A 20807-nucleotide genomic window follows, 5' to 3' on the forward strand; every position below is an offset into this window, starting at 1 on the left:
ACAGAAATGATAGGGCCTAGTTAGTTTTAATGTCAGGTGACTAAGTGAGTAAGTGACAAATAAGGACAACATCCAGTAGATGATACATGTAAAATGGATTTCAAGAAATCTCAGTCTTACATTGGATGAGGTATTTGAAACTTTATCAACGCAGAGTCCAAGGAAAGATGTAGGGACTCTTCTGGGTTTTAGTGTGTCACAGAGGGGAAACAAATGCATATACTTTTATCAGAGAGTGGTAGGGGAGGCTACTTCAGTTAATCAGTTGGACAAGTATTTATTAATACCAGTGTTCGTGTCAAACATTGTGCTGGGTACTAAAGGAAGCCCTTTTAACCTCGGCAGAAAGAATGTCAGTTCATTAACAAACTGGAAAGGCTGCTTAATTTTACCTCAGAGTGGGAGGGCAGAGGTAGATGTCTGTGTGTGGCCTTTGCTCTGTCGGGAACAGACAGTCACATGGATTGAGACAGGAATGTAGGCATGTAAGTAGTCCAGGGAAACTGTTCCTTCAATAACTACATGGAAAGGTTAGGTGGTAAGTAAAAGAATTATAACATCTGACATCCTAATGAGTCCACAGTACAGGCGTTGGGAAACTGAAATAGGAGCTTGACAGGGAAGTAAAGGCTTATTTTCAATAGGAGAGCTTCAGTAATTTTCTTATCCTTTTCAATTCTATAGCAGACATCAACTTGGATATATCAAAGCCTTTGAAAGCAAACCTGAGTTTTACCAAGCTGGATCAGATAAACCATTTTTTAAAGAAGATACAAAGTGCACACAGCAAAGAGACCTCAGCCCTGTCAGACACCATGCTGAATAAGGATGAGCTTCCCGCCTCCAAATGTTACCGTGGAAAGTTGTCTAAGCTTAAAGTTCATGGTGATGGAGCACAAAAGATTCCATTTCAAGAAAACGTGTGGAGAATGGTTTCCTGCTTTCAAAAAATTTCTGTTCATACTACTCAGATTGTGGTCTCCATGGAAACTGTCCCCCATCCTAATAAACCGTGCCTGTTAGCATCTTTATCAACCCTCAATGGAAGCCTTAATACCAAAGCAGTGCAAAAAGTGCCTGGTAAGTCACAGAAAAGGGGAGAGGGAGATGACAATGACTTGTTAACATCTAAAACTGCATAATGTTGAAGATTTATATTAAATAGAGTTTAAAAGTTTCAAGAGCCATTAGAGATTGGGAACATTTCTGGTTTGTTGTCTTATTTTAAAGAAAATGGTATAACAAATCAGTTAAGCCTAAGTATGTTACTACGATAAACTAAACCGTTCCTATCTACCTCTTCAGGCATGTTCCTACAGATGTCTTTGTAACTGTTCATTCCTAAATTTCTTTTTACCTAAAATAGCTGTAGTTGAAGAACAGAGTATGTATCAAGTTTTGTGAGCCATTAGAACAGTAGCTTTTAAAGTGTGGTCTCAGAAGCAGCAGCATCAGCATCATCTGGGAACTTGTTAGAAATGCAAATTCTCAGGCTCTACCCCTGACCTCCTGAATCAGAAAGTCTGGGCATTGGGCCCAGAAAAGTGTGTTCCAACAAACCCTACAGGTGATTCCAATGTGCTACATTAAGTTACTGGTAACAATTTATTTAAAAAAGAAAAATTGCTCTGGTGGCAGGAATGCTGCACAAAATGTGATAGAAGCCAAGGTTCAACTTTGAAAAGACAATGCCATTGAGGACTATCAGGCAGCAACATGTGCAAGGAAAGGCCATGCTTCAGTGCCTGGCTGAGCAAGGGAGCTGTGGACTTGGCAACTGAATGTCCTTGATGGGTGGAGAGGTGAGAAACTAACAGGCAGTGACATCTGCATTTTCCTCAACTGTTATGTGCTTTTTCACACTGAGTCAAAAAGGGTAGGCAGAAGGAATGTGAGGGGAAGAGAAAAGACAAGGTACAGGTGGGGAATAACCATTTTCAATCACAGAAACTGCTACTGTTAAAGTTCAGGGCATGATGCCAGAAATTTTACTTTGAAAGTAAAAGTAGCAAAAGGAAAACATTTTTTTCCACTTTAATTTTCAGGAAAGAAGTGGGGCTAGAGGGATAGTGCTGGGGATAAAGTAAATCCTGAAACTAGGCAACTTAGTTGCTTACCAAAGAGTAATTAAGTGGCAGCTGGAGACTAACTGTATAGCCAGTTTGGGCACAGTAGTTGAAGAGATAAAGAAGGAGTTTTGTAGTTGAGAAGTATGAATTTTAGGCCAAAAAAATAAATGATTGATTTCTTTCTCATCAGAAATATTTGTGACCAAGCCAGCTAAAAGCACTGTATTTTTTTTATTGTCTTAAAAGTTGGAAATGAAAAATGTAAGGTCCATGGGACATGAAAGACTATGAAGCACTGGAGGCTACAATGTCTGATTTATCCACAAATAAATTACAACCCAGACAACACTGGGGCCATTCCCACGCCTTTTCAGTTTTACCTTAATCATAGCAAGGAAAGGTTAGGACTCAAACAGAATGAAAGCATTTAACATGTACTGTACTCAATTCTAGGTCCTTTTCTTTATTCATCCTCGTTTCTTGTTTCATTCATTTGCTACTCATATTTTATCTAATTTTAATAGTGTCTGTTCTCAGTAAATATCTCTAAAATATAATTTAAATCCTCTCACTGAGCTTTACAAGATAGTAGATTCATTCTGGTTTTGTAACTTGTTTTTTCCCTTTATGCTAGTACCCTTACTCCTTTTACAGTTATACTCTTAAATCTAGTTAAATGCAGGAGTAGAAACTATAGCTTTGACTAAGACATACTTGGTATAACTCTATGTTATGTAGTGTCCTGCAAATGTTCTAAAGTAGTTATTTGATTCAACTAATCAGATCAAATTGAAATTAGCCATTTAATTAATAGAAACAGTTTTATCATGAGAGTATAACAAACACCAAATCTGTTTATTCTACATTTCTGCTTGATGTGATGGCATGCTCAAATGTTTAAAAGATAACAAAGTCAGCAAAATAATAATAAATTATAATTAAGTGAAGTAGCACGGCAAGTTCTAGTTATTGCTGTAGAATGATTTCTAGGAAATTATAATTAAGAGATTACTACATATTTTTCAGAAATTGATTTTTAACAAAGGAAAACTTTTTAAAAGTAAAATAAAATTTAAGCTTTGAACATTAATTTCATTGTATATTTGCCTATCTTAAAAATTCATGCTTTGTAACTTGGATGAAATATATGCAAATGTTTACTTAAGGTATATTTTTGGTAAGTGGTAAAAAATATTTCCCAGCAAAAAAATAAAATAACCCTCCTACCGGTAGTCATATTTCTTTTTGTATTTTTCAAGTGACATCGCTTTGTATTCAACCCAAAATTTTTCTAGTGTATCTTTGAGTTCAGTGGAGTTAATGTCAGATTTTTATAGTTTGACTCTAATACAGTTATACTGAACTGTGTCTTTGATTTTACAGTTTATGTAACTATTGTGACCATCTGCAGCAGCTGCACTTTTCAAATTATTTGCTGAACCAAATTGAGCACAGTGACAAAAGTAGTCATCTCAGATGTACTATTAAACAGAGAAAGAAAAAGGAGCATTGCCTTGGTACAGCATAGCCATCTGCTGTACAGATGTTATTGTATAGAATGACTTAAGATAAAATAATTGTAGAAAATTTTCATTAAAACCTCAACAATTTGCACTTGTTTATGCGAATCTGCATAACTCCCCAATGAGACAACACACTTGGGGTTTCTTTGGTTCTCACTCACTTTTCCTTTGATCCTTTTTGATGTGCTGACTTTAATAAACACAGTCAAAAACATTGTGCAAAAAACATCATGGAAAAAACTACAAAGGAACAATTATAGCAGCAGAAACTACTCTAATCCCTAACTTACGCAAGCTATTTTTAGTGAAATATTTTTTTTAACACTCTTTATATGACAATGTTATATAAACAGGGTAAAGCTGTCCTTTCCAGATGAGTTTTAATTTAGGAGCTGAAATAGATTTGTAATGCTAGAGGAATCTTATGTTCTAAGTAATATCTAGAGAAACACAATTGGGAATGTGTCGTAGGCATGTTTCTTCACTTGTGAAAAGTACAAAAAATATTTGAGTTTGCCTAACGATTATATTTTTTATCATCTAAACCGACATAAGGTTATGGGAAGTGTATGTGGAAAGGGAATAGTAAAAGAATGAAAGAGGAAAGTTAATATTCTCCCCAAGACATTGTCAATACATTTAAATATGAAATGCTTTTATGTTCATTTACTGGCTTTTACAACAAAATATGTACAGATTATTCACCGAAATGTTTTCATCATTTGAAACAAAACGAAATGGTTAAATATTTTCCACTTAAAAAAAAATCCTTGAGTTCTTCTTAGCCTCCTGTACTATTCTGTGGCCCTAAACTATCCAAGTTTCAAGGAACGTGGGGTTTTTTTAATTCCACTCTGCAGATGCTAGTGTAACAGTGACTTATAATAACCTAACTCTTATTTCTGCTAGAATACTTATGTTCTCCCATGTGTCTGTGGTAAAATGGCCCTAAATTTTAAAACTTTACATACAAGATGTAATGCTTGTATTTTTTTAAATTGGTGTGTAATTGCAAAAATCTCTATGATTGTGTATAATATTGCCAAATTTTCTATGATTATGTTATTGATAACGAAATTAATCTTGTTTCAAAATCATATCTTATTTTCTGAAACATTTTAAGGCAGATATTTCTTTTGCTAGCCATTAAATCTGTCCCATTCTGTAGTATGTTCTTTTTTAAAAGTAGCCTTCCCCACCCCCCCGCACACACACACACACACACACACACACACACACACACACACACAGTCTTTTTTGCTGTTTGAAGTATAGTGTTTTGGAGAAACCTTAAGTATGTAGCTATAAATTCTGAACCAGCAGTGTAGCACTTTGCACAGGCAGGGTGGGGAGTGAGCTGCAGACTTTAGCTCTCCTTGTCAGAGTAAATTATGGCTCTATTAGGGCGGCACTTCTTAGATTTCGGCAAACAAGGGTACACAATTCAGGCTGTGAAATAGCTGTGCTTTAGGCTGCCTTGCTTTTTCTTGGGGCCATGTCGATTAGCAAACTCCATGTAGATAAGGGAAAGGGAAATAGGATATGAACAAGTTAAGTGACACAAAGGGTTGGGGAAAGAGCCTAAGTGAGGCCATCTTGGCTGGCATTTTAGTCAGAATTAGGGAAAAGTTGCAAGAATCCCCTTTCCATAGGGAATTAGGGGACTTTTCATCCATACAGAAAGCAATGAGTTGAATTCCTAGTCAAAGAGCTGTGGTTTAAATAACTTTCACTACCCCAGCCTCTGTCATCCAGATGTACTTATCTTTGTGTATAAACAAAAGTAGGAAGAAAGAAAGCATAACCACATTATTTTTCATGTATACAAATGCCTCTTTTCATGTTCACTGAATTCAGGACCAGTAAAAATGTAAAGAACCTAGAGTTCCTTTTCATGTACTGAAAAGTGAAAGCAGGTTATTAATTGATACAAAGTGGAGCTCCAGCTTTTCATTCCAGAGTCAACTGGATCTCCTGAGGAAAATCTCCTTAAGGCGTTGTCATAGCCATTGGATGCTGCATAAATGCAAGTAAGCCTGAGGGGAAATACAACATTAAATTATATATGACTACCTAAAATAATATATTGCAATAACAAGCCATTTACAACACCCCAAAGACTTTTGTTACTTTTAGAAAGAAATAGCATCTTTTTCCAATGCCTGAACAATAAGAAATGAATTCTTTGACTGTTAAAGCCAGAGGACAAACTTAACTTTTAAACAGCCACTGAGGATTGAAGTGGAAGTACAGTTTGTAGACAGCTATACAAATCACTAACAAACCTTAATGAATATTGGGTGTGGGCATCAGGGTCCTGTCATTTTTGACACTGTGTCTCAAGTAGCTTAAACCCAACACTCAAGGAAAGGTGGAGACTTCATTGGGTCTGTTAACATCTGGGGTTTTATTTGTCATTTTGGCCATACCCTGCAAGCGCAAAAGAAAGAGTAAAAGGGGATTATCTTGACAATGAAGTGAGTTACTGAATCTTCTGATAATGAAAAGCAGAAGAATTCTAATGCCCTTCTATAGTCCCTGAGGTAGAGGTGCCTTTACAGTTTTGCAGAAGTAAAATGTAGGCAGGCGGAACAGATGGCCCAGAGTCTGTGTAACCTGATACCCCTCATCCCAGAACTGAGGACCACTATTAATCCTGGTCAGATTCCCTCCGATTACTTTATAACAAGGTTCAAAGTTGCTACTGATGAACTGGCCTGTCCTTTTTTTACTCTTAAATTACCTGTGGATTACTGATTTTTTTTCAAAATTGATATTTTTCTGTGCGTAATGGTGGACTATTGAGACATTCAAAAAAGGTAAAATAGGAAGTTCTAAAACTTGAATGGGAAATAAGTGGAAAAAGTAAAATTCTCATAACTTTTTTTCAAAGCAATGTTCTATATTTATTCTCTAGTACAGCGGGAAATAAAAACCGTAAATGTATAAGACATTCTCTTGGAAAGTAATTTTCTTGTCCTCTCTCTTAGAAATCGTATGCAATGGAGAAGAAATCCCAACATACAAGTTTTAGTCTCCCAGCTGTAATTGTTATCAATAATATATGTTTAGATAGAATTTTGGTCAATAATAAGCAATGTTAATACTACTGTCTTAGAAATTATCTTTTTTCACCCCCTCAAAAAGAGAGGTAAGGGGCTTCCCTGGTGGCGCGGTGGTTGGGAGTCCGCCTGCCGATGCAGGGGACGTGGGTTCGTGCCCCGGTCCGGGGGGATCCCACATGCTGCGGAGCGGCTAGTCTCGCGAGCCATGGCTGCTGAGCCTGCGCATCCGGAGCCTGTGCTCCGCGACGGGAGAGGCCACAACAGTGAGAGGCCCGTGTACTGCAAAAAAAAAAAAAAAAAAAAAAAAAAAAAAAAAAAGAGAGGTAAAAAATTAAGAATGTTTGATGTTTTTTAAAAACTCACTAGTAGGGTTTTCCCTGGTTGCGCAGTGGTTGGGAGTCTGCCTGCTGATGCAGGGGACGTGGATTCGTTCCCCGGTCCGGGAGGATCCCGCATGCCGCGGAGCGGCTGGGCCCGTGGGCCATGGCCGCTGGGCCTGCGCGTCCGGAGCCTGTGCTCTGCAACGGGAGAGGCCACGGCAGTGAGAGGCCCGCATACCCAGAAAAAAAAAAAAAAAACTCACTAGTAGATATATGCTGTTCAGGCATATTTATATGGTCACTTATTTTTTCTTGTTTTGTTTAACCAAATTATATTAATTCAGTCTTTACATCTTTCATTTGGAATATTTAAATTTTTCTGTGCTAAAGGGTCTATGTGGGTTTTTTTTAATGTCTGTTAACGTGATTTTTGTTCTTCGTGTACATTTTTTCTGTGCTGTGAGGTTACTATAGCTGTTTGGATTTTAATGAGAAGCCTTTAAATACATAGGATAGTAACTTCAGAAATTTAGAAGGTAACCACTGGGTGAAATTTCTGATGTGCTAATTTCTAGGCTGCCTGAAAAGTAAAAATCATCCAATAAGCAGCCATCTTCGGATGTCAGAGCACTCTCATGTGCTGTGGCACAGTGAACATGATGTACCTGCCCAGCCTTTCATAGAGGGAGATGAGCTCATCTCGGAGAGATAACCATCTCTGACTTTTTCTTCTGATTAATCACCGACCTGAACTCCATTTGAACCTTGTTAGACCAAAAACAAGTAGAATTCCTGGCCCAAACTATAAAATATAATTAAGCCCTTTTGAAATGATGTGTAAAAGAACATTGCTGTACCCCCCACTTATAACCACTACCACCACCGCAACCAATAAAGTTAAATCAAGCACTGCCTGTAATGGATTAAAATAATAAATGTTCCTGGATTTCAGTGTTTGAAGTACTTGAAGAAAACAGGCTCCCAGCAGCCTGGGTAGCTGAATGCAGGAGAGACATTTATTAATGACGAGTTCAAGGATTTGGCCTGTTTAAGATCATTACTTTGTGTTTACCATGGGTTACACATCTCTTATATTTTTATACAGCCCACATGTGTCTACATGCAATAATGAAAGCTTTTTTTTTCCAACAAAAGAATTGTTAATTGTGTAAATATGGTTCTCTTGGGGAATGTGAATCTTCCTAAGACTCTGCTCCCTGCTAATGAGAAATCCAGTACAGTTATTACACGCTCCCAAGTATACCCACCTTCAAATCTTGTCTCCAGCTAGATTAGTCTTTCCCCCTATTGTTTTTAGTTACCAATTCCAAACTTAATCTAGACTGCTAGAAAACTGTTGGCCTCTGGTTATGTATTTTTTAAATAAATTTATTAATTAATTTATTTATTTTGGCTGCGTTGGGTCTTCGTTGCTGCTTGCGGGCTTTCTCTAGTTGCGGCGAGCATGGGCTACTCTTCATCGCAGTGCGCGGGCTTCTCATTGCGGTGGCTTCTCTTGTTGCGGAGTGTGGACTATAGGCACGCGGGCTTCAGTAGTTGCAGCGTGTGGGCTCACTAGTTGTTGCTTGCAGGCTGTAGAGTACAGGCTCAGTAGTGGTGGCACACAGGCTTAGTTACTCTGCGGCATATGGGATCTTCCCAGGCCAGGGCTCAAACCTGTGTCCCCTGCATTGGCAAGTGGATTCTTAACCACTGCGCCACCAGGGAAGTCCAGGTTATGTATTTTAGAATTGTGTTCCATTGCGCTAGACTTTGTGTGCTTATGTACTATAGAAAAAAAGAATCAATGCTTTTTATTTCTTCTCCTAGCTTTAACAAAGATATGGGAAAGAACCATTTTTCTAGATTTAGATACATTTGAGGTGAAAAAAGGGACAACTGGTAAAAATTTCCCAAATACGCATATTAAAACAGTATTCCTTGGACAGGAGAAAAAAGGGCATTTGAGACAACAAAAATGCTATTAATGAAAATATCTCACTGTGAAAATATCTCACTGTGAAAAATGCTATTGAAGAAGAAAGTTTCCAGTCCTAGCAATTAAATACTAGAGATCTTTTTCTTTTTTTTCTTTTTAAATTTTATTTATTTATCTATCTATTTTTGGCTGCATTGGATCTTCTTTGCTGCGCTCGGGCTTTCTCTAGTTGCGGTGAGTGGGGGCTACTGTTGGTTGCACTGCGCAGGCTTCTCATTGTGGTGCCTTCTCTTGTTGCGGAGCACGGGCTCTAGGCGCACGGGCTTCAGTAGTTGTGGCTTGCAGGGTCTAGAGCACAGGCTCAGTAGTTGTGGCACATGGGCTTAGTTGCCCCACGGCACGTGGGATCTTAACAAGCCAGGGCTTGAATCCGTGTACGCTGCATTGGCAGGCGGATTCCTAATCACTGCGCCACCAAGGAAGTTCCTAAAGATCTTTTTCTTAATAGCGTCTCCTTTGCATCCTAATGATGGCACTTTATAAGTTAGTATTGGGTGAAATGGATAAGAATTATTGTAGCTCCTAGAACTGGGACTGTGGAAAAAGAGAGGGTTAGAAGTAAATATCCCCCACTGCACTGAATTTGTGACAGTGTTTAGTTTTGCTGCGGTCACAGCAAATTGCCCTCCCATCCACATAAGCCAGAAGGCTATTTGCTAGAAAAGTTTCTGGCAAAGCAGCCCTGTCAGTGATAAGTGACTGAAGACACATCTTCGATGTTCTTTTGCTCTCTGGCTGGGGCTCTGGCCCTGTAGGCTATGTTGGCATAATATACTGAGGCCAAGCAAGACAGCCGGGGACAGGAAAAAGCATTTATTCACAACCCTGTTACCAATTGGAAAAATGAAATTACTAAGAGCTAACTAATAGCAGTAGTTTCTATAAAGCAATGTGGTGCTGGAAGGAGGCAGACAACCCCAGCCCTGCTACTTGCTGGCAGTTGATTGTGGTAAAAGTCACAACACAGCTCATTTCCAAAATAAAGGCAAAAATACTTAATTCATGGGGCTGTTGAGTGGATTAAGTGAAATAACGTACACAGAGTACCCTACACATTCCTTGGCACACAATTATGTAATTTCTCAATAAATATTAGTGTTTTTGTATCTTCTTCTCCCTCCCTCCCTCTCCCAACTCAGTCATACCACATGAATGCTGAGATCATAGAGCATTAAATTTTAGAGCTGAAAATTATCTCGGAGATCATCCTCTTCATCAAGAACACTTTTTGTCCTTTTCTCTCCATCATCCAAACACGCTGTATTTAGGATAAGATAGCTAGCATGACTATACCAACCAGATACTACTGTAACCAAAATACTTAGTACACTTCGGCCCTCTCTCCAGCAAATTCATGATTTCTTTCAGGATCTTTGAAATACTTAAAATACCTCATGGACCACCATTACTATGTGGGACTCCCTAAGTGTCAGAGAACCCTAGGTTGAGGCCTACTGAGCTAGGCCTAACTCCCTCACTTAGGGGTGCCGAGATTAAATGATTTGTCCAGGGGTACTCTGGGGTGCAGTGGGGACTATAACACACGTCTCCTGGCTTCTGGACTTTCTATTAAACCAGTCTTTAAAAACCTGGATCATGTAGATTAATACCAGTTTCTAAGCCATTGCAGTAAATCACTTAGGAAGTCATTTTGCTTTCAACATTGTTTGAGTTGATACCAGTTCTTCCATTCATGTGACTTACTTTAAAAAAAAAATGGATTCACCAGCAGTTTCCTCATTAAATTAACCAGCTACTATATTCTTTCCTCTATGAGAAGGTTGCTATACACTTTCCAATATGCACGGTCAGATTTGTTAGTAGGCTTTTTTTTTTTTTAACATAGCCACATGATCCAATCAAGTTTTATTTTCCTAATACACTGACACAACTGTGAAAACAGTAAGCATGGTGGCAGTAAGCATTGGAGGGAGGGGAAGAAAGAGGCAAAGCGTATCCACCGTCACCCTTTGGTATTTTCAGTTCAGTTTTTCTAGGATCTGAGAGTTTTAAAACATTTCTCAGAAAAATACCTTTCCCAGACAAGGGCCAAGTATAAATAGCCAACTCAATAGACATTTTTGTCTTCCATGAGTAATTCTCCCTTTCTTCATATGAAAGAAAAATAAAATCCTATTCCTGCTACTTGTCATTTTCTTATGTCCAAAAGAAGAGGTTTGGATTAGACTAGAAGTCCCAGCTTTTACTCACTGATAAGGACTAGATGAGAGTCCCTGAGGACTGGAAATCCCACCCATGAGAAATCTCAAGTGCCTTAGAGAAGGGATACGTGTTAGCAGGTCGACCACCCACTTGGACTCTCATTTTGAGGACTAGACTTTTTAGGAACTTTGTTGGGGAGCACCAGCATCCCTTTCAGCTTAAACATCTGTGTCCATGTAGCTCTCTGACAGTTTTGTTGTATTTTGTTTCATTTATTAATCTTATCCTATGTTACAACTTACTATAATAACAGATGCAGATATAGGCTTATTACAAAATAGAATGTAATTAAGTAGGATCTGAAACACTTACATATTCTGATCAAGAGGGGGAAAGCAAGCTATTTTCATGGTTAAACTACCCAAGTGCAGGGACTTCCCTGGCCGTCCAGTGGTTAAGACTCCAGGCTTCCACTGCAGGGCACGGGTTCGATCCCTGGTCGGGGAACTAAGATCCTGCATGCCACATGGTGCGGCCAAAAAAATAAAATAAAATAAAAATACCCAAGTGCCATTTTTTATGTGCTTCAACATAATTAGTTGAAGAAACTAGAAATGAAAAGATTCCTAATCATCTCTTTAGTGAACCAGACTCACAGAATTTTTTTTCTAGTCATCTAGTCATTTATGGTCATCTTTTTATGGATCATGCTTACAAAAATTTTTCTTCCACACTTTTTGAGTCATCCTCATGCTTCACTGTTATGCAAATCGACTTCTGGATGTATCTAACACATGCTTGCTGATTTCCTAGTATCCTTAGATTATTTCCAGCTGGATAAAAATACCTGGATCTGCTTTGATAGCACATGTCATCATTGAGTACCCTTTCTAAAGACATACAGAAGCTTGCTGTAGATTACACTTTGCACAGTCAGCATGTAGAGAGTAGGAGCCCTAGTAAAGGTCTAGTAGAGACCGACAATGTAGGGCTGGCAGCATTTTGTAAACATTCTCCAAAGCAAGTGGTTTCCATTTATTAGTCTTCTGAAGGAGTATTTTAAAGGTCAACTGTTTGTTCCTTGAACTGGATTTTTACACTCAGTGAAAAGTATGTCAGTATGCAAACAAACCAAGATTATTTCTATTTATCACACAAGTTGTTTCTGAAATTACTTCTCAATGTTGATACACCTCATTTAGTTTAATTAAGTGCCTGCCATTAGTTTGCTAGAGCTGAAATTAAATATATAAACACAGATTTTTGAAAGAAGCCAATGGAAGAATCAGGCAGAAAAGCATTCTATTGAATGGAAGGAGGTAGAGAGAAGAGGTAATATACTCAGTCAAAACTGACCTTATCCCACAGTCATGAAAAGCAAGGTAGGATCCTGGGTTGGATCCTGGAACAAGAAAAGGACATGAAGGGAGAAACTGGTGAAATTCAAACATGGTCTATGGTTTAGTTAGTAGCGTATAGATGTTAATTTTCTGGCTTCTGAGACTCATTCTATAGTTGATGTAAGTTGTTAACATTAAGGGAAGCTGCAATGAAAGATATTAACTTTGCTGAAAGCCTGAAATTATTTCAAAATTAAATTTTAAAAAATGACCTGATCAGTGATTGCATAAATAGCTTTAATAATCATGCTTTTAAAGTTTGTGACCATTCTAAATCTTACACTTTTGTAACATATTTCTTTAATTTTTTTCTTTCTTTTCTTCTCTCATCATTTTTGGAAATTTAAGGGAAAAATTAAAAGTACAGAAAATATAAAGGATAATACATCAAATGCTTATATACTCATGAGCTAGAACAAATATAAACATCTTGTCATATTTGCTTATATGTAAACACACACACACATACACAGACACACACACACACAGGGGTAGAGGAGTGGTAAAACTTCACAAAATTATTCAGCCTTTTCCAATGTTCCAATGCTAAGAAGTTAGTTTTTTATAATTTTTACTTATAGTCATTTGTCCCACCTTGCATTATTAGTCCATTAGGAAGAAAAATAACACAGGCCTTTACTCCCTTTCTGTTGCCATTTATTCCGGATTTTGAATGTATAAGTATCCATCTTACATGAACTCTGAGTATTCTCTGTGGCCCTGGGTTTATATGTGTGGTGATATATAAAATAAGATTCATTTTATCCCAAGGAAGATACTTAGTATGTTTCCCAATTGAAAGAAACAAAAAGGAAGGGATGATGTCCCATAGGCCAGCTTCTCACAGAGTAAAAGAATGGGGAAAGGAGAATTAATAACTCTGTCACGAGTCCCAGGCATTATTTTCACAGATTGTGGTAAAAGTGTGAACTTTGCTTTACCATTCACAAATGACCCTTTGTGAAATTTATCACCACTCTTTATTATTAAGTGATCACCATAATCTCTTATTACTGGTCATTTACACCAAGATTAAAACCACTTGAACTAACATGCTTCTCTATTATTTTGTTGTACCCTTTTAAAAATGCAGCAGGAAATGTTCAAAAGGAAACGGAGACTCTGTTAAACTTAAAAACTGGTACTTGTGGGTGAACCTTTCTGTGGTGCTGCAAGTAACTGGATCCCCTCGTTGAGGAGCAAAGCCACAGCAGGCTGGTGTGTGTAGCAAGTGTAGTGGGCAGGTAGGCACATGGGGATGAGTTAAACTACTTATGTGTCTCCAAAGCAAACCATGCCTAATTCCCTAATTTCCATGTAGGTGTATGACATGAAAGAAAAGAAAGGAGACAGAAGGGACCAGGCAGGGCACGTTTATATATATAGGTCATGTGTTTCCGTAACGCCTTTAGGCAGTGCCTGTTCCTGTATCCTCACTGCCAACATTAGCATCTTAAATTCTCAATATCCCCTTTGTGTTCATACGAGCCCATGATCAATGCTGGTAGACCTGAGAAATAGGCAAGTACAAACTATAAAGGATTAGAAAAGAGTAAGAATAGAGTGAGGGGTAGGCTATTGGAGAAATGAAGGGGTAAAGAAAAGAACAGCGACTCAACACGTAGGTATTCAATTAAGTATTTGATTAGAGTGAAAGAATTGACAGCACATAAAGTGAATAAAAAGCAAATACTAAAAGTGTTTGTATGATTAGGGAAGTATTTGTGTTTTTCAACAGTTCACTTGCTGAACAGAGTCAAAATTATAAATGTTGTTGGTTGTCTTTTTTTCCCTCTAATGCTTACTGAGATTTCAGAACTTGAGGCTAAAAAAGGAAAAATCTTGTAATGTGAAAAAAATTGCAAATTATTCACTTTATCTTTGTATATACCCAATATATGGTAGATAACCAATAAACGTTGGTTGAATGAGTAATGCATGCATGCATAAATATCAAGTTGGAGGTGATCCAGTATATCCAAATTCCTTATAGACAGAAGCATGGGAGTAGCACTTATTTAAGAAATTAGGCATGGTTATGGATACCATCATAAGAAAGTATCCTTAAAGCCATTATAGTAAAGAAGTTCACTGAAATAGCTGACACACGGTGACAGCCAGCAGCTCTAACACCTTCATTTTCTTGCCTTCAAAACTGGAAACCAAGAGGAAACGTTACTCTCCCCAAAGTATTATTGTACCTCATTGGTTTTCATTAAGCCTCATGTTCATCCTTGAACTAGATCAAACTCCAGAGAGTATCAAACCTGAAAATCTAGAAATTTCGGCAGGTTCCTAGGCCTACTAGTCTACTTTCTAGAAAACCAGTCGTTAAATTCTGCTATTGCTGGAATATAGCTGTAGCTGGGTCAGTGCCTGCCTCAACTGTAAAGTCTCTTGTATTTCAGGCACATTGTGTCTCCTCCTGCCCTCCTCAGTGCTCACCTGAGTCTGACCCACCTTCTTTCTTCTTGTTTCAGGCTCCCAAATGTTTGCCCGGCCATTGGCTTCCTGTTTCTAGGCCATTTTCCCAAGGTCTCAGTCCCTACCTTTACCTTTACTCTCCTGAGAATTCTAGGTATCTCATTCTCTCTACCCAAGCAAGAAAGAATAGAATTTGTATGACAGTAGGAAAATGTTCATGTGTTTAACAGTGTACACAGTAACACAAAAGCTGTCAACATTTTGATTGTTTTCATGTAAAAATGCAAGTCTAGAATTTTTTTCTTATATCCCTCCTCACCCTAGCTGATAAATATCAATACTTCTAGTTGTGTAACTTTCAGGAGTTAAGAAGGAACTTCCACCAACCCTACTCACGTTCTTCTTTGAGAAGGGATAGGCACTTTCTGAGGAATATACGGTAAGGAATCATGATGCAAATTTTGTCATTCCAGTTCTAGTTTTAAGGCAAAACCTCAGAAACTTAGTACAGTATCAGTATTTTGAGGCCATTGCTGCACAGTAGAAATATCCAGTAAGGTTCAGATTCTGTATGTATTAAGTTACTTCTACAAAGAAGATTTTATCGTATGCTTACAAATATCTTCGTATAAATGAGAAGTGCCATAGAGGAGAAAGGTAATCTCGTTCTTCTGTATGCTCCAGAAAAAATGCTGTCAAGCCCATTCTTAATGAGACTTCTAGGGATAAATATCAGCCCTTGCTTTTGATAGTCTTTTCTTTGATAGATAATTACCTTTGCTTTAATAAAGCTCTCCTTTGTTTCTGTCTTAGTTCTTTTGCTTTAATTTTGACCACTCTCTCCAAAGTGATGTTTTAGGGATGATCAGACATCAACACATCAGAAGGAGTACTCTGCAGCTTTCTCACTGTTGTAGGAAGAGATTACAAATAAGAAAAGGGAATAGGCTAGAAAACAAATCCTGTGGTTTTGGATTAGAACCAGAGGCATCAGTATGAATTCATGATTTTTAATATATTTACTGATAGATACAGTAATATAGATGTGTGTGTATACATGGGCAGTAGACGCACATATACGTCTTAGCCCTCTCTGCTGAGAGGCCCTAGAAACAGTGATACCCTAGCAGCAATGAGCATACCTACCACCCAGATTTTGGTTTCGAGATGCCATTCTTCAGCAAAAGAAACCAAAGCTCTGGAGAAATGACTGATGCCAGAGATGGGATGGGAAAAATACAACTGAGCCTGAAACATCTTGTGGCCAGAAAGTAAAGAAGCTCTCAAAAAATGATAGGGTAATCACAGTGACACAGGAACCAGCTTGGAGGGGTTCCCAATGGCCAAAGCTGGTTCAATTTAAGCAACAAAGTAAAATAAAGATAGTATTAGATTAGGACCCATAAAATAAATATCTATGAGTCCATACTGGTATAGATAAATAATTGAACTAATAAATAGAGTAGAAGGGACAGCTCTTTTGACTATAGAATACTAGTTAATAATTGTAGAAGAGTAAGAGAAATAGGAAATCAACATTACCACGCACCACAGTAGTAATTGTTGCAGGCAAGAAGCATTAATGGATGCTAACATTAATGGGTAAAAGTTTGATGTAATAGAGGATATTTGCATAATCTTCAGATATCTCTCCACAGGATACTTATTGTTTACAAATGGAAAAATAACCACTTCACAGTGGCGAAATCTGGCAGACACCACTTTAGCCATGTGATGAACATTAGTATCACCAGCAGGTACTAAAACATCAATATCACTTTCCCCATGCACTGAGAAGGGTATCACTTCTCTGGTATTCTGGCCAAAAATGCATATAACCTCATTCTAAAGGGAGAACATCAGATAAACCCAAATTGAAAGATATTCTGCAAAATAATTGGCCTGGACTATTGAAGAGACTCAAGGTCATGAAAGACAAAAAAAAAAAGCTAGAGGATCTGTCACTGATTAAAGGAGACTAAGGATCCTAGATAGCATCCTGGACCAGAAGAAGGACATTAGTGAAGAAAATGGCTAAATTTAAATAAAATCTGTAGATTACTTAATAGTGTTATGCCAAAGTGAATTTCCTGATTTCAGTGTCTGTACTATAGTTACATAGCTGGGTGAAAGATACATGAGAACTCTGTATATTTTTGCAACTTCTAGGTAGATCTAACATTATTTCAAAATAAAAAGGGTTTCGTTTTTTCTTTCTTTATTTTTTTTTAGAGGAAGGGACTTGGAAAGATGGCTTCTAAGGTCTCTTCCATCCAGCATTACTATTCTGTGATACAATGATGCAAAATGAAGAATGGCAAAGATTTAAGCACTTTTCTTTCCTGCCTGTCAATTAAGAAATATATTGTGACAGCTGAAAATAGGATCAGATTCTAAACTGTCATTTAGTACAGTAGGATATGTCCTGAATAACTGTTGTCTTGACTAGTCCTATACTGCATAAGATGATCCTTGCCTCCGGGATGGTCACAATCTACTGGTGAAGGTGGTGTGATCTTCCCTTTTAGTCACTTAGATTACTAAGGTCTCGCTTCCTTCATGTTTTAAAATAATAAGAGTTGGGTAAAATGATATAGAAATTGGTAAGTCTTGGAAACCTATCTAAGAGTGAACCGTCAAAGTGGGTTCCAAAATTATCCAATATGGGTGCCTGATGAGAATGATGAACATTAAATAAGATTTTTAAAAAACCCTAGGAGAGCTTTGATATTAAACACTTCTCGTGTGACGGACCAATAGAGCATTCACATTAACATTACCACCAGATAATTGGGTATTTCATTGCAGGGTAGTACGAAGATGCATGTATTTGAGAACAAAGGGTATCGTAATTCTGACATTCCCTTAATGCTCATTTGCTAGATGACTGTACTGAATTAAGCCTATACTTGTATACTCCCATTATGACAAATTTTTGAATAATGAATTGGTGTGTTTCATTTAGCAAGTACTTACTGTTGAGAAGTAAATATTTTAGGAAATGTAATGCAGTTAAGTCAGAAATTGTGACTTAAGTTCTAAGCTCCATTAATAAAGATAATTTTTGATTCTTGGGTATTTGAGGGCCTGTTTCAATTTTTTTATTTACTGTTCTCTTTTTTCTTTTTTTTTTTTTTTTTTTTGCGGTACGCGGGCCTCTCACTGCTGTGGCCTCTCCCGTTGCGGAGCACAGGCTCCAGACGCACAGGCTCAGCGGCCGTGGCTCACGGGCCCAGCCGCTCCGCGGCATGTGGGATTTCCCCCCGGACCGGGGCACAAACCCGTGTCCCCTGCATCGGCAGGCGGACTCTCACCCACTGCGCCACCAGGGAATTCCTATTTTTTCTTTAAGTGTAACTCTGAATCAATAAAATTGTGTAAATGAAGTGAAGTCTTAGTGCCACTATGTATTTGATGAACAAATTTAAGAAATTGATTTTCACCATCATAATTTTTAACAAAAGTCTTAACCCTAATGCTTTTGTGAGTGTGATTGTCCTCTATGGAAGATTAGAAGTTCTGTGTCTTATTTCTACAGTAGGAACATACAACATATATGCAGTTTTCAAGTCTCCACAGAGTTGAAAAGCCAACGTGGGTACTCTACTTTGAAACGTGTATGGTGTGGGCCTAAGGTGTTTTTTAATCTTTCATCTCTAAGTTTTTTTTTTCTTTAACATCTTTATTGGAGTGTAATTGCTTTACAATGTTGTGTTAGTTTCTGCTGTATAACAAAGTAAATCAGCTATATGCTATACGTATATCCCCATATCCCCTCCCTCTTGCGTCTTCCCTCCCACCCTCCTTATCCCACCCCTCTAGGTGGTCTCAAAGCACCAATCTGATCTCCCTGTGCTATGCAGCTGCTTCCCACTAGCTATCCATTTTACATTTGGTAGTATATATATATGTCCATGCCACTCTCTCACTTCGTCCCAGCTTACCCTTCCCCCTCCCCGTGTGCTGAATTTCATTCTCTGCATCTTTGTCTTTATTCCTGTCCTGCCCCTAGGTTCATCAGAACCTTTTTTTTTTTTTTTTTAGATTCCATATATATGTGGGTTAACATACGGTATTTGTTTTTCTCTTTCTGACTTACTTCACTCTGTATGAAAGACTCTAGGTCCATCCACCTGACTACAAATATCTCAATTTCGTTTCTTTTTATGGCTGAGTAATATTCCATTGTAAATATGTGCCACATCTTCTTTATCCATTCATCTGTCAATGGACACTTAGGTTGCTTCCATGTCCTGGCTATTGTAAATAGTGCTACAGTGAACATTGTGGTACATATCTCTTTTTGAATTACGGTTTTCTCAGGATATATGCCCAGTACTGGGATTGCTGGGTCGTATGGTATTTCTATTTTTAGTTTTTTAAGGAACCTCCATACTGTTCTCCATAGTGGCTGTATCAGTTTACATTCCCACCAACAGTGCAAGAGGGCTCCCTTTTCTCCACACCCTCTCCAGCATTTATTGTTTGTAGATTTTTTGATGATGTCCATTCTGACCAGTGTGAGGTAATACCTCATTGTAGTTATGATTTGCATTTCTCTAATGATTAGTGATGTTGAGCATCTTTTCATGTGTTTGTTGGCAATCTGTATACCTTCTCTGGAGAAATGTCTGTTTAGGTCTTCTGCCCATTTTTGGACTGGGTTGTTTTTCTGATATTGAGCTGCATGAGCTGCTTGTATATTTTGGAGATTAATCCTTTGTCAGTTGTTTCGTTTGCAAATATTTTCTTCTATTTTGAAGGTTTTCTTTTCGTCTTGTTTGGTTTCCTTTGCTGTGCAAAAGCTTTTAAGTTTCATTAGATCCCATTTGTTTATTTTTGTTTTTATTTCCATTTCTCTAGGGGATGGGTCAAAAAGGATCTTGCCATGATTTATGTCATAGAGTGTTCTGCCTAAGTTTTCCTGTAAGAGTTTTATAGTATCTGGCCTTACATTTAGGTCTTTAATCCATTTTGAGTTTATTTTGGTATATGGTGTTAGGAAGTGTTCTAATTTCATTCTTTTACATGTAGCTGTCCAGTTTTCCCAGCACCACTTATTGAAGAGGCTGTCTTTCCTCCATTGTATACTCTTGCCTCCTTTATCAAAGATAAAGCGATGGGCTCCCCTGGTGGCGCAGTGGTTGAGAGTCCGCCTGCCGATGCAGGGGACACGGGTTCGTGCCCCGGTCTGGGAGGATCCCACATGCCGCTGAACGGCTGGGCCCATGAGCCATGGCCGCTGAGCCTGAGCGTCCAGAGACTGTGCTCCACAGTGGGAGAGGCCACAACAGTGAGAGGCCCGTGTACTGCAAAAAAAAAAAAAAAAAAAATTAAATATCACAATTTGTATGGAAACACAAAAGGCCCCAAATAGCCAAAGCAATCTTGAAAAAGAAAAATGGAGCTGGAGGAATCAGGCTCCCTTACTTCAGACTATACTACAAAGCTACAGTAATCAAGACAGTATGGTACTGGCACAAAAACAGAAATACAGATCAATGGAACAGGATAGAAAGCCCAGAGATAAACCCACGCACATATGGTCGCTTTATCTTTTTTTTTGTTTTTGTTTTTGTTTTCTTTCTGCGGTACGCGGGCCTCTCACTGTTGTGGCCTCTCCCATTGTGGAGTACAGGCTCCGGACACGCAGGCTCAGCGGCCATGGTTCACGGGCCCAGCTGCTCTGCGGCATGTGGGATCTTCCCAGACTGGGGCACGAACCCGTGTCCCCTGCATCGGCAGGCAGACTCTCAACCACTGCGCCACCAGGGAAGCCCCAAATTGTGAAACTTTTTGATGCAGGAGGGAGGAGATATGGGGATATATGTATATGTATAGCTG

General features: G+C 38.3%; 1 protein-coding gene across 10 annotated transcripts in view; it reads left to right on the forward strand.

The window, feature by feature from the left end:
- Window positions 1-20807, forward strand: part of VPS13B (vacuolar protein sorting 13 homolog B) — an 831417-nt gene that overhangs the window by 640966 nt on the left and 169644 nt on the right. For 9 of the 10 annotated variants that reach the window (XM_032610621.1, XM_032610615.1, XM_032610620.1 and 6 more), the window contains one exon: window positions 685-1080. In XM_032610621.1, coding sequence (XP_032466512.1) covers window positions 685-1080 — 396 coding nt within the window. The remainder of the gene's footprint in view (window positions 1-684; window positions 1081-20807) is intronic. The other variant, XM_032610617.1, reaches the window with a different exon arrangement.

Source organism: Phocoena sinus, chromosome 17 (genome assembly GCF_008692025.1).
Source record: "Phocoena sinus isolate mPhoSin1 chromosome 17, mPhoSin1.pri, whole genome shotgun sequence".
Lineage (NCBI taxonomy): Eukaryota > Metazoa > Chordata > Mammalia > Artiodactyla > Phocoenidae > Phocoena > Phocoena sinus.